General features: G+C 43.9%; 1 protein-coding gene across 1 annotated transcript; it reads left to right on the top strand.

Moving 5' to 3' along the window:
* The first annotated feature begins 4,810 nt into the window (after positions 1-4,810).
* LOC120925123 (vomeronasal type-2 receptor 1-like) lies at positions 4,811-7,697 on the top strand. The gene is made up of 2 exons (XM_040335997.1): positions 4,811-5,177; positions 6,729-7,697. The coding sequence occupies exons 1-2, from the start codon at positions 5,082-5,084 to the stop codon at positions 7,695-7,697; spliced, it is 1,065 nt and encodes a 354-aa protein (XP_040191931.1). The 5' UTR covers positions 4,811-5,081.
* The last annotated feature ends 3,621 nt before the right edge of the window (positions 7,698-11,318 follow it).

An 11,318-nucleotide genomic window follows, 5' to 3' on the forward strand; every position in this document is an offset into this window, starting at 1 on the left:
ATCGTCATGGGTTCGATTGTTGCGTCTTTCAAAAGGGTTAAGTCGGGTTGTGATATACAGAAATAGTCAATTATAGAATATTTTTGATGGATGGAAGTAGGTGAAATCTTTAGTCTGAGGAAACAGAGTTCTCCAGGTGTCATGAAGCATTAAATCCTTTAGCTGAATCTTAATTTGTCTCAGTGCTCTGTAAGGAAGGCTCGACGCTCCAATCGAGGTGTCGATGAGGGGGTTTAAGGGGATATTGAAGTCTCCCCCCAAGATTAGAGCACCCGTGGCAAATGTCGTCAATAGTTCTTTAATCTTGCGAAAGAAAGCTACTTGTCCCGAGTTTGGGGCATAAACATTGGCAATTGCTATTGGATGGTTTTCTAGTCTCCCTTTGATGAAAATATATATACCGCTGGGGTCTAACATGGTGTCCTGTATCTGAAATGGAGTCTGATTAGAGATAAGTATAGAGACCCCTTTTGTTTTTCCTTCTGAATTTGAGGCGTGCAAGGCTATTGGATACCTTCTGTCCTGGAATTTCGGGACTTTATCGGATTTGAAGTGAGTCTCTTGTATACATATGATGTTTGCTTTATGTTTGTGGAACTCATTAAGGAATTTGGTCCTTTTTTCAGGTATATTGAGTCCTTTGGCATTTACAGAGAGTAGTTTAATAGATAGTGGTACAGTCTGTTGGGTGTTGGAAGACATTCTGTAATTTAGGTATTATTTTATCCTGGTTACCTGTCTGTAGTAAAGTGAAAGCAGGCTTACTAAGATGTGGGAGTAAGGTTTCCCACTGTTTTGTCAATGAGCTGTAGTATGTGAATTTCGATGAATAAGTGGTGGGGGAGTGTGGTAAGGGGAAAAAAAAAGGGAAAAGAATGAGGGAGGGGGTATGAGGGGGGGGTATGAGGGGGGCGTTCCAGGAGTAGGCTTAGACCTGCTGGCCTACCCTAATATATAAAATACCGGATGGTTCAAAGGGCAAATAATCTCTTGCCCTTTGTTTGGGTTTGTGGCTATAGTCGGTTCTGATATGTATGCGTAATTCTAATTTAAATTATTAAATAATTAGTCGAAAGAGAGGAATGAGTTCTACGTGTAAGCCTGATTTTCTTTTTCTCGCTCTCACTACTTCCTTCTCTTTTCTATCTCTCTATGAGTCTAGCACTCTGAAACAGTTGGTAATTAAGATAAAAACCTAATGTCACAAGGGTGCTCATGGACTGGTAAGCATGGGAGTTCGTTTACTAACTCGGACATGGGTGGGAGTACAATAGAAGCCTTGAGTCCTATATTTCAATTTTGTGGATGCCAGAATTATGAGTATTATAATATATTTGGAAGCTTAGTGAAGCTACTGGTAATTTAAGTCCTGCAGGATACCACAAATGAGACGTGAGAGAATTCACTGACACTCTTTTAACTTTTAACCACTAGAGGGGGGTGTTGCATTGTAATTCTATAAGGAGATTGTCATACAAATATATTCAGAGCATTTTCTATGTAAATGATTAAATTAGTGTAACACCCTAATAGCTGCAAAATGTATGATAAACTATAACCCTTTAACTTATTAAAACTTGTTGGAATATAACAATTTCTATTTCTTTCTTCCCCTTTCCTTCCTCTCCCTTCCCGCTGAAGGCTCATCAAGTTCTCTTAGCATGTGTATAGGGCATCGCCGTGATCGAGGGGCCCTACAGTTTGTTCAATGAGTGCTCCATGCACTTATTGTGAGGGAAAGAGAGTCAACCCTTATGCTTGTAATTTCCTCACCGGAGTTGACCGGAGAAGTGAGCGTATGGGTTATGAATTTGTTCTAGGTGGAGATTGATCACCGCCATGTCCCATCTAATCATGCTGCAAGAACATTTCTGCACAGACACATGTAAATTATATAAACAAAATAAAATAAGAAAACAATGTAAAATGAATAGCTTTTTCCATTTAACGACACATTGTATCAGGGAACTACGTGGGTCTGGATTCCGATTAAAGGGTTGTAGGTCCGATTAGCTCAAAGAGGAAAAAAGAAAGAAAGAAAGAAAAAAAAAACTAATATGACATAGTACAATAAAACATTTTGTGACCCGTTTCTCTCCTTATGTGCGTCAAGGATAGTTCAAAACAGTCCACAGGGGCTGTGGGCCACCCTAGGAGAGTGACTGCGAGTCCAATAGGCATACAGTAGTTACGCATGTTCATCATGTTCATCATGTAAGCCATCAGCCCCTGTATGGTAATCTGACCGGGGAAAGGTATGGGCAGAATAGCGAAAGTTATAATGGGTGTCTTTCTGATCTTTGAACATTGGGAGAATGGAAGTGGTACTTACAAGGATCGAGTTCATGACCATTGAATTAGTCAAACCTTTATGTTGGAAGTCTGCCCGGTTGTTCAACAGCTGGTCAGATAACCTTGAGGATGGGTACCACTGCACATCCTGCTCGGATTGTGAGACATAGCTGTATAAAATAAAATGGAAAAAACAAGGAATGGGGTGCACAAAAAAAAAAAAAGACATTTTGTTGGACCTATACTCAACAGTGCCCATTTTTTTAAGTGGTAAAATGATATTTAGGTGGGAACAGTCATATAACAGATGTGTGAATCCGAATGATCAAGAAGAAAAAAAAAAGAGGTTTTTGTTCTTGCTGGCCTTAGGCAGTCAGTCAGTGAAATGTATAAGCAGATTCAAGTGTCCATGCGATCCTGGTAGTCTAGGCGATCTCTGCGCCTGGGTGGGGAGGTTCCTGGATTTCCTCGGGCCTCTCCTCTCCTGTCTAATCAAATGCAGCCACTGTGCCATGCCATCAATTGTCACCACTGTGCCCATCAATTGTAGCCATCGTGCCCATCAATTGTAGCCACTGTGCCCATGAGCTGCTGGCTCTGATAGGCACTTCCAAAGCCAACCAGCTGCCATTATTCAGATGGCCGGCGCTCACCAGGGAGCCGGCCATCTGAATAGTGGACGGCAGCGACAATACATGGATTCATGTAATGCATGAATCTATGTATTGTTGATCAGTGGCGGTGCAGGAGAGAGAGGGGGCGGCATTCCTGCACCCTCTATGGACGCACCGCCACTGGTAGATATACTGTGTCCACTGTAAAGATGTTTATCCCTTATATGCCCAGCCATATGGGTGCTTTAAGATCTCATTGTTTACTGCCACATGATGCTTTCATGTTGGTGTGTACCACAGTGTACGTAACCCTCCTATTTTGGTTGTTCCACTCTGGAGGGTTACGTACACACCAACATGAAAGCATTGTGGCAGTAAACAATGAGGTCTTAAAGCACCCATATGGCTGGGAATATAAATTATGGATACTAGGATAAACATCTTGTACAGTGGACACAGTATATCTAATGACATCAATGAGGAGAGCAAAAAATAAAGATTTACCATAGCTTTACAATAGAAACAATTACCATAGCTTTCTTTCAGTTTTATTTCTTTACCAGCCGCTCATAGCGTCGGCGGTAAAAATCTGCTATTTTTACCGCCAACGCTATGGGCGGATTTGCTAGTGCCCGAGGAAGGGTTAAAACCGCCCGCAATGCGCTGCTGCAGCAGCGCATTGCCAGCGGTATAGCTGCGCTGTCCCATTGATTTCAATGGGCAGCAGCGGTGAAGGAGCGGTAAATACACCGCCCCTTCTCCGCTCCAAAAATGTGGGCGGTTTTAACCCTTCCTCGGGCGCTAGCAAATCCAACCATAGCGTTGGCAGTAAAAATAGCGGAGTTTTACCGCCGACGCTATGAGCGGCTCAGTGTGAAAGGAATCTTAGATGGAAATGGGATGGTAAAGAAAATGGAAAGAAATCTATGGTAATTGTTTTGTATATATTACCTGATTCAAAACAGAAGCAATAAGACCCCTTTTACACTGGAGCGTATTGCAGGTGCTATAAGATTAAAAATAGCGCCTGTAAACCGCCCTTAATCTTATAGCACCTGCAATACGCTCCAGTGTGAAAGGGGTCTTATTGCTTCTTTTTTGAATCCGGTAATATATACAAAACAATTACCATAGATTTCTTTCCATTTTCTTTACCATCCCATTTCCATCTTATAGCTTCTTTTTTGAATCAGGTCATATTTATTAAAGATTTTTGCAAAAATGTACAAAGCAGAGTCTTTTCTCTGCTTTGTACATTTTTGCATAAAGCTTTAATAAATATGACCTGATTCAAAAAAGAAGCTATAAGATGGAAATGGGATGGTAAATATAATGGAAAGAAATCTATGGTGGTACCGTAATTGTTTTGTTTATAATACATAAGTGGGGTTATTAATTATGATCACTGTCTGTCGGCTAACATATTTTTGTAATGGCAGTCCCCCCTCCCTATTCTTTTTAACCCCCCTCCCTACAGGCTACAGTACCGCATACCGCGCGGCAGCCGGCAGGAGATTCAGTTTGTTGTTCCTGGCCGGCCGGACTGAAAGGAAGTGAGCACAGAGGCAGAGCAGGCAGAGTGTGTGCACTTCCTGTCAATCTGCAGTCCGACCGGGTACAACAAACTGAATCTCCAGTACCGCGCGGTGTGGGATGCAGCATAGGACGCGGCGGCTCGGCGGCTCGGTGAAGCTGCATTTTGTTGTGTGTACAGAGTACAGTCAGTGTTGTTATTATCCCCATTAAAGATACAAAAATCCTGCTGCCTGTGCCGCTGGATGCTGGGGCCCCTGGCCAGCTCGAGGCCCCAAGCAATTGCCTCCTTTGCCTGTCTGGTTCCGACGGGCCTGGGAGCAATACACACGGCCACCAATCCCACCATAGATCTGCAGTTGAAATGTGTTTTACATTTTGCCATGAATAATTTCTGCTTGAATCCTTGTCCTGTAGACCAATGAAAATCTCTCCATTTTCTGCAGGGTTTACCGGAGAGAATACAGACATCTCCTGGCTTTTATATTTGCTATTGATGAGATAAACCGCAGTCCAGATATTCTTCCCAACATAACTCTGGGATATCATGTGTATGATTCTTGTGGACATGTGAATAAAGCTATAAAAGACGTTCTACAGATATTGTCTGGACATACAAAGGAAGCTCCAAATTATTCCTGTATGGAGCGGGGTGCCCTGGCTGGTTTCATTGGAGATCTCAATTCTGACACCACTCTCCAAATGGCCCAGCTGCTGAGTCTATATGGTTACACCCAGGTAAGAGAAGAAGAATTTCCTATATTATGTAACGTCAGGACAGCGAGTCGTCTTATGGTGAGGTGGGTCAAAAGGGTACAAATAATCCTTGTGGCAAAGCATCATAAAGTATAACATTGTTCTAAAAAAAGAAGGCAGTGCTGTGTAGAGATGGGCCAATGGTTCAGTACAATATTTGGCTGTTATGGCATTTGGACAAATGCCTGAACTTTTGCCCATTCAGTCCCCTGATGTTTATACCCTATATTACCAAAAGTATTGGGACACCTGCCTTTACACACGCATCAACTTTAATGGCATCCCAGTCTTCGTCCGTAGGGTTCAATATTGAGTTGGCCCACCCTTTGCAGCTATAACAGCTTGAACTCTTCTGGGAAGGCTGTCAACCAGGTTTAGGAGGGTGTCTATGGAAATGTTTGACCATTCTTTAGGAAGCACATTTGTGAGGTCAGGCACAGATGTTGGACGAGAAGTCCTGGCTCACAGTCTGCACTCTAATTCTTCCCAAAAGTGTTCTATCGGGTTTAGGTCAAGACTCTGTGCAGGTTAGCCAAGTTTCCCCACCCCAAATTTGCATATCCATGTATTTATGGACCTTGCTTTGCACACTGGTGCGTGCGCAGTCATGTTGAAACAGGAAGGGGCCGTCCCCAAACTGTTCCCACAAAGTTGGGAGAATTGAATTGTCCAAAATGTTTTGGTATGCTGACATCTTAATGCCGCGTACACACCATCACTTTATGTGATGAAAAAAAATGACGTTTTTAAAAACGTCACTTTAATTGACTGTGTGTGGGGGAAAACGTCGTTTTATGTCTTGTAAAAAACGACCAAAAAAAATTGAAGCATGCTTCAATTTTATGTGTCGTTTTTCAAAAGTGCACTTTTTACTTCACAGAAATTGACCGTGTGTAGCAAAAAACGTTGTTTTCTAAGACGTTTTTTCATCCACGCATGCCCAGAAGCTACTTATGAAGCAAGCTTCAATGGTAAGACGTGGTGGAACGTAACCTCACTTTGCAAGAACATTGTGAGAAAAACGATGGTGTGTAGGCAACTTCGTCTTTGAAAATTGAAGTTTCAAAAACGTCATTTTTTACTTCACAGAAAGTGTCGTTTTTTTTCATCACATAAAGTGATGGTGTGTATGCGGCATAAGAGTTTCCTTCACTGAAACTAAGGCCCAACCCCTGAAACACCACCCTGCACCATAATCGTCCTCCACCAAATGATTTTGACCAGTGCACAAAGAAAGGTCCATAAAGACATGGATGAGGGGGTTTGGGGTGGAGGAACTTGACTGACCTCAACCCGAAAGAACACCTTTTGGATAAATTAGAGCTGAGACTGTGAGTCAGGCCTTTTCATCCAAAACCGGTGCCTGACGTCTCAAATGGGCTTCCGGAAGAATTGTCAAACATTCTCATAGACACACTCCTAAATCTTGATGACAGCCTTCCCAGAAGAGTTGAAGCTGTTAAGTTTTTCTTCTTTCCATTTGGATATTAAGAGTTCCACATTATTTATATAGACTGTTTTCTTTCTTTCTAGATTAGTTATGGAGCCAGAGATACTTTGCTGAGTGATAGAAAGATGTATCCAAACTTTTTCCGGACAGTTCCGGATGATGAGATGCAATATGTGGCCATAGCAAAGTTACTGGAAAGGTTGAAGTGGAACTGGGTCGGGATCCTTACATCTGATGATGAATACGGAGAGAGGGAGATCCGACATCTCAGCAAACATTTATCTGATCATGGAATTTGTATTGAATTCAAGATTCTGGTGTCTAAAGAGAATTGTGAAACAATTCCTCCAGAGCTGCGGAGCTCAACCACGGAAGTTCTTATTATTTGTGGCTCAGTTAGTATGACTTATTACAAGTTTTTGTATAATAATGTCCCTTATTACACGGAGAAAACATTTATTATACCAGATTCTTGGTCAATGGGTGAAATGTTTTTTCCTCTCAGTAACTGCAGCTTGGCGTTTACATTCCCCTATCTCTACAAAAAGGAAATGCTGGAATATTTTCGTAGTATTTATCCATCCAGACGCCCAAATGACCCCCTGATGGAGGATATTCAAATAACTGAATATAAATGCTTTTCAAAAAACCAAATGAAAAATTTCCTCATTCCACTCACACTTAGCTATCCTCTTAGGGACTGCGGTGTGGTGACACTTCCACTTGGTTTATCTTTCCCTGATGAGAAAACATCCTATAGAGTGTATATCTCAGTCTACATTTTGGCTCAAGCATTACATGACATGGATTTCTCTTTAAAAATAAATAACAAACAATCTGAAATAAATCCACACACACTAAAGTATAAGGTGAGAGCGTCCAATGAATGTTTACTCGTATCTTTTTATACTCGGTCAGTTCAGTACTGGAACACAATGCGCCCAGACAAAGATTACACCCAGCTTAGGTTCATGTTCGGTGCTGGTGCAAGGATTTTTGACACCCTAGGCAAATCTACATTTTGCTACCCCCCACCTTGGCCCCACCCCTGACTCCACCCCCTTTGGCCTGCCCATGTATACAGTGACATCGAGCAGCACATGTTAACGCGCAAAATAAAGCCTATCAACGCGGATAGGTTACAGCAGTTCACAGTGTGAAGAGAAGAGCTCCCAGGACTACAAATCCCAGCATGCCTGGGCTGCTATGACATTGTCAGTCATGGTCACCCCAGGATGGTGCTGGAAATGAATAGAAGGAAAGTTGTAATATATTACCCACTTATTTGGTAAAATATAAAAGATGAGGTTGCACTGAATAAATAGATAGCCGGTATGTCAAGCCAAACAATGACCGGGACCTCTGAAATGGTGACAAACTTTAGTACCTTCACTTTTCCATAGGTAATGCTTTTAAAGCTAAGTTCACTTTTTGGAACAGGTTACATGGCACATCAGTATTTAGGGTGTAACATGTTCCAGCACATGTCCCCTTACCCCCCAAACCCCACATGCCAGTGGGTAGGGGTTCCTCTCCCCCAAAACCGCAGCCACATTTAAAACCAGCATGACTCCGCCCACACGACTTTGTTACAAGAATCTGTGAATGAATAAACTACAAGTCCTGTCTGCCATCGTGGCAGACAGAATTGTAGTATCAATGGACAATGGTTGTGCCGACCAGTGCACTCATAGTTACATTAAAGGGTCACTAAAGGATTTTTTTTTTAGCTAAATAGCTTCCTTTACCTTACTGCAGTACTGGTTTCATGTCCTTATTGTTCGTTTTTGCTTTGAAGTAGCTGTAATTCTGCTCTGATCTCCACACTTCCTGGTTGTCTGTTTCCTTATAACCATCATACTGGGAGATTTTCACTGTAGGTCTAAGCTGTCATTACTGTGTGTCTAAAACTTAACAGAACCAATCAGATTCATTTTAAAAACAAAACACTGCCCTGGATGTGTTTGTTTTTGTTCTGTGTGTCTCTCTAATTTACAGGAACATAAAACCAGTTTAAAAGTGAAACTAACCTGCAGGCACATTATATGATTGATTTTTATATATGTGTAATCATTTTTAAAAGGAATCAGTTAACTTTTATGTAAACAGTCATTTCAGCAAAAAAAAAAAAATATTTCCTTTAGTGACCCTTTAAAGTTCAATAAAGGCAATAGTCCATCCAGTTCAACCTGTGTAGGTGTGTGTGTGTGTCAGTGTCTATATTTTTTTCTCAAATGCCTGCATGTTGTGTTCTTTAACCGTTTGCCAACCGCCGCACTACGATATACGTCGGGAGAATGGCACGGCTGCGCAAAAGGACGTATATATATACATCCCCTTTAAGAAGCAGCATTGTGGACGTGCGCGTCTTCCCTGACTACTCTATAGAAACGCAGAAATTGAGGAAATCGTTTGATCATGTGAAGGCGGCATTGAGGGCTCGCAACATCCACTACAGCGTTCTCTTTCCAGCCCGCCTGAGAGTCCAGGATTGTGAGACAACCCACTTCTTCACTTCCCCGAGAGACGCTTCTGCCTGGTTGGAGTCCCTGCCTCGTGATCATCATACAAGAGCTTGAGCCGTGAGTACCCACTGACGACCTTTATTATGCACTGGGCCCCGTCCTTAGACTTGTTCTGATGAGCACTACACCATTCCTCTGTTTTGTTGCACACCCACAGCGTCTGTTGCAACTGTTGTGCCCGTTGATGCTGTGGCTGCCTTCACGGGGAGCCCAGGTACCCCTCTCACGTGTGGGACATTATGATGGTGCCCCTGGTTAGACGAACTGGGAGAATTCTGCAGCTGCGGCTTCCTGTCACCCAAGGATCTGATAGACAGGCCTGCAGTCCTTACGAGTTGATGGTTTACTTATTCCCCTTTCTTATTGGAGGGAACCTTCATTTACATATACTTTTTTGAATTGTTATTATCATTTTTTTTTTTTTATTCCCGACAGTCTGAGATATATCCCGGCGGATGCTACAGCTAGGAGGACATAGCGCAACTCACTCCTTGACCCCGCTGAAACTTGTGAGGGGTTGAGAGCAGCTCTTGCACAGGACCCCCCTTTGCAGCCGGCGAGCTGTTTTTTGGTTTTGGGATGGAAACCTGCCTCAGTTTTAAGGGGTTGGGTGGGGTGGGGGGAGGGGAGGGTTCCCGTGTTGGGGATGGTTTATGGTTTGTGTTTTATTTTTGTTTTTTCCACAAAAGTGTCTTGCAAGTAGGTTCTGAATATGCATTACGTAAGTCAGTGTCAGGTATAGGTTTTGGCTGTCCCTTCTGAGTCAAGAGAGCAGTCTCAGGGGCTGGGCACCCTTTTCATCCTGAGATAATTCCCCCCAGTTGCAGGTATGTCAGCTCTTAACATACTGTCATGGAACACTAGGGGTCTAAATTCTCCAACGAAGAGGTCGCTGGTATTTCAATTCATTAGGGCCCACAGCCCACATATTTGTATCCTCCAGGAGACCCACTTGGTGGGTAGTAGAACGCTGGCCCTGAAAAAACCCTGGATAGGACATCACTATCACTCCACCTATTCAAACTTTGCCAGGGGAGTTAGCATCCTGGTGCACAAGTCCCTTCCCTTTAGGCTGCTCAACTTGACACTTGACTCGGATGGCAGGTATGTCATAATTCATGCACAGATCAGGTCCATGAGGTTGGATATAGCAGGGGTCTATCTGCCCCCTCCTGCATCGATCTCTCTTCTACACCGGGTCACCTCGGAAATAGCTGATTTTGCTAGCGATAACTTGGTCATAATGGGAGACTTTAACATGGTCCCGGACCAGAGCATGGACAGGATGTCCCAGAGTGGACCTTTCCACTCTGGTCTGGTGGAGTGGGCAGAACTGTATGGAGTGACGGACGTGTGGCGCTGGAGGAATCCTCACTCCAGAGCTTACACCTGTCACTCTGCATCTCATAGGTCCTTCTCTAGAATAGACCTGGCGTACCTGGCATTGCCTAAGGTTCAGGACATTAGGATTCTCCCTAGGGGCATTTCAGACCATGCGCCGCTTCTCCTGACGGTGGAGCTCTCCTCGGCCCCGGGCACAGTTTTATGGAGGCTGTCCAGGTTTTGGGTGTCAGACGAGGCGTTGGATGGTCACTTTAGGGAAGCGCTACAGGATTACTGGGCGGTCAATCCCGGCTCGGCCGGAGCATTGTTGGTATGGGATGCCTTTAAAGCGTACACGCGGGGTCGGTATCGATCAATAATATCTAGGGTCCGGAGGGAGAGGAGGGCTGACTTAGTGGGAGCAGAGGGGAGGGCAGATCTGCAGGAAGCGCAATATGTCCGTTCCAGGGATCCCTGTGACTATGATGCACTTCAGTCCCTGATGGGGGAGGTGGTGCGAATTCGCACCTCTCTCACCCAGAAACGTTTACTCACCCAATCGCACCGTATATTCGAGCAGGGGGAGAGATCCGGGAAGCTACTGGCCTGGTTGTCATGGGAACAATCCGGGGGGATGTGCGTGCCCTGCATACGGGGACCGGGGGGAGACCTACTGTACGCCCCTGACGAGATAAATGACTGCTTTGTCTCCTTCTATAAAAACCTCTGAAGCTCCAGGGCTGGATGACCTGGCCTCCTATCTAGATCCCTTTGACATCCCGGTTCTGACCACTAAATACCGCGAGCTGCTCGATGCCCCCATAA

The sequence above is a fragment of the Rana temporaria genome, chromosome 1, assembly GCF_905171775.1.
Source record: "Rana temporaria chromosome 1, aRanTem1.1, whole genome shotgun sequence".
NCBI classification, from domain to species: Eukaryota; Metazoa; Chordata; class Amphibia; order Anura; family Ranidae; genus Rana; species Rana temporaria.

Bases quoted from the DNA above. Each gene is read 5' to 3' on its own strand.
- LOC120925123 (XM_040335997.1), top strand. From the start codon at position 5,082: ATGGAGCGGGGTGCCCTGGCTGGTTTCATTGGAGATCTCAATTCTGAC. The intron at 5,178-6,728 runs GTAAGAGAAGAA...CTTTCTTTCTAG, and splicing joins GTCTATATGGTTACACCCAG to ATTAGTTATGGAGCCAGAGA.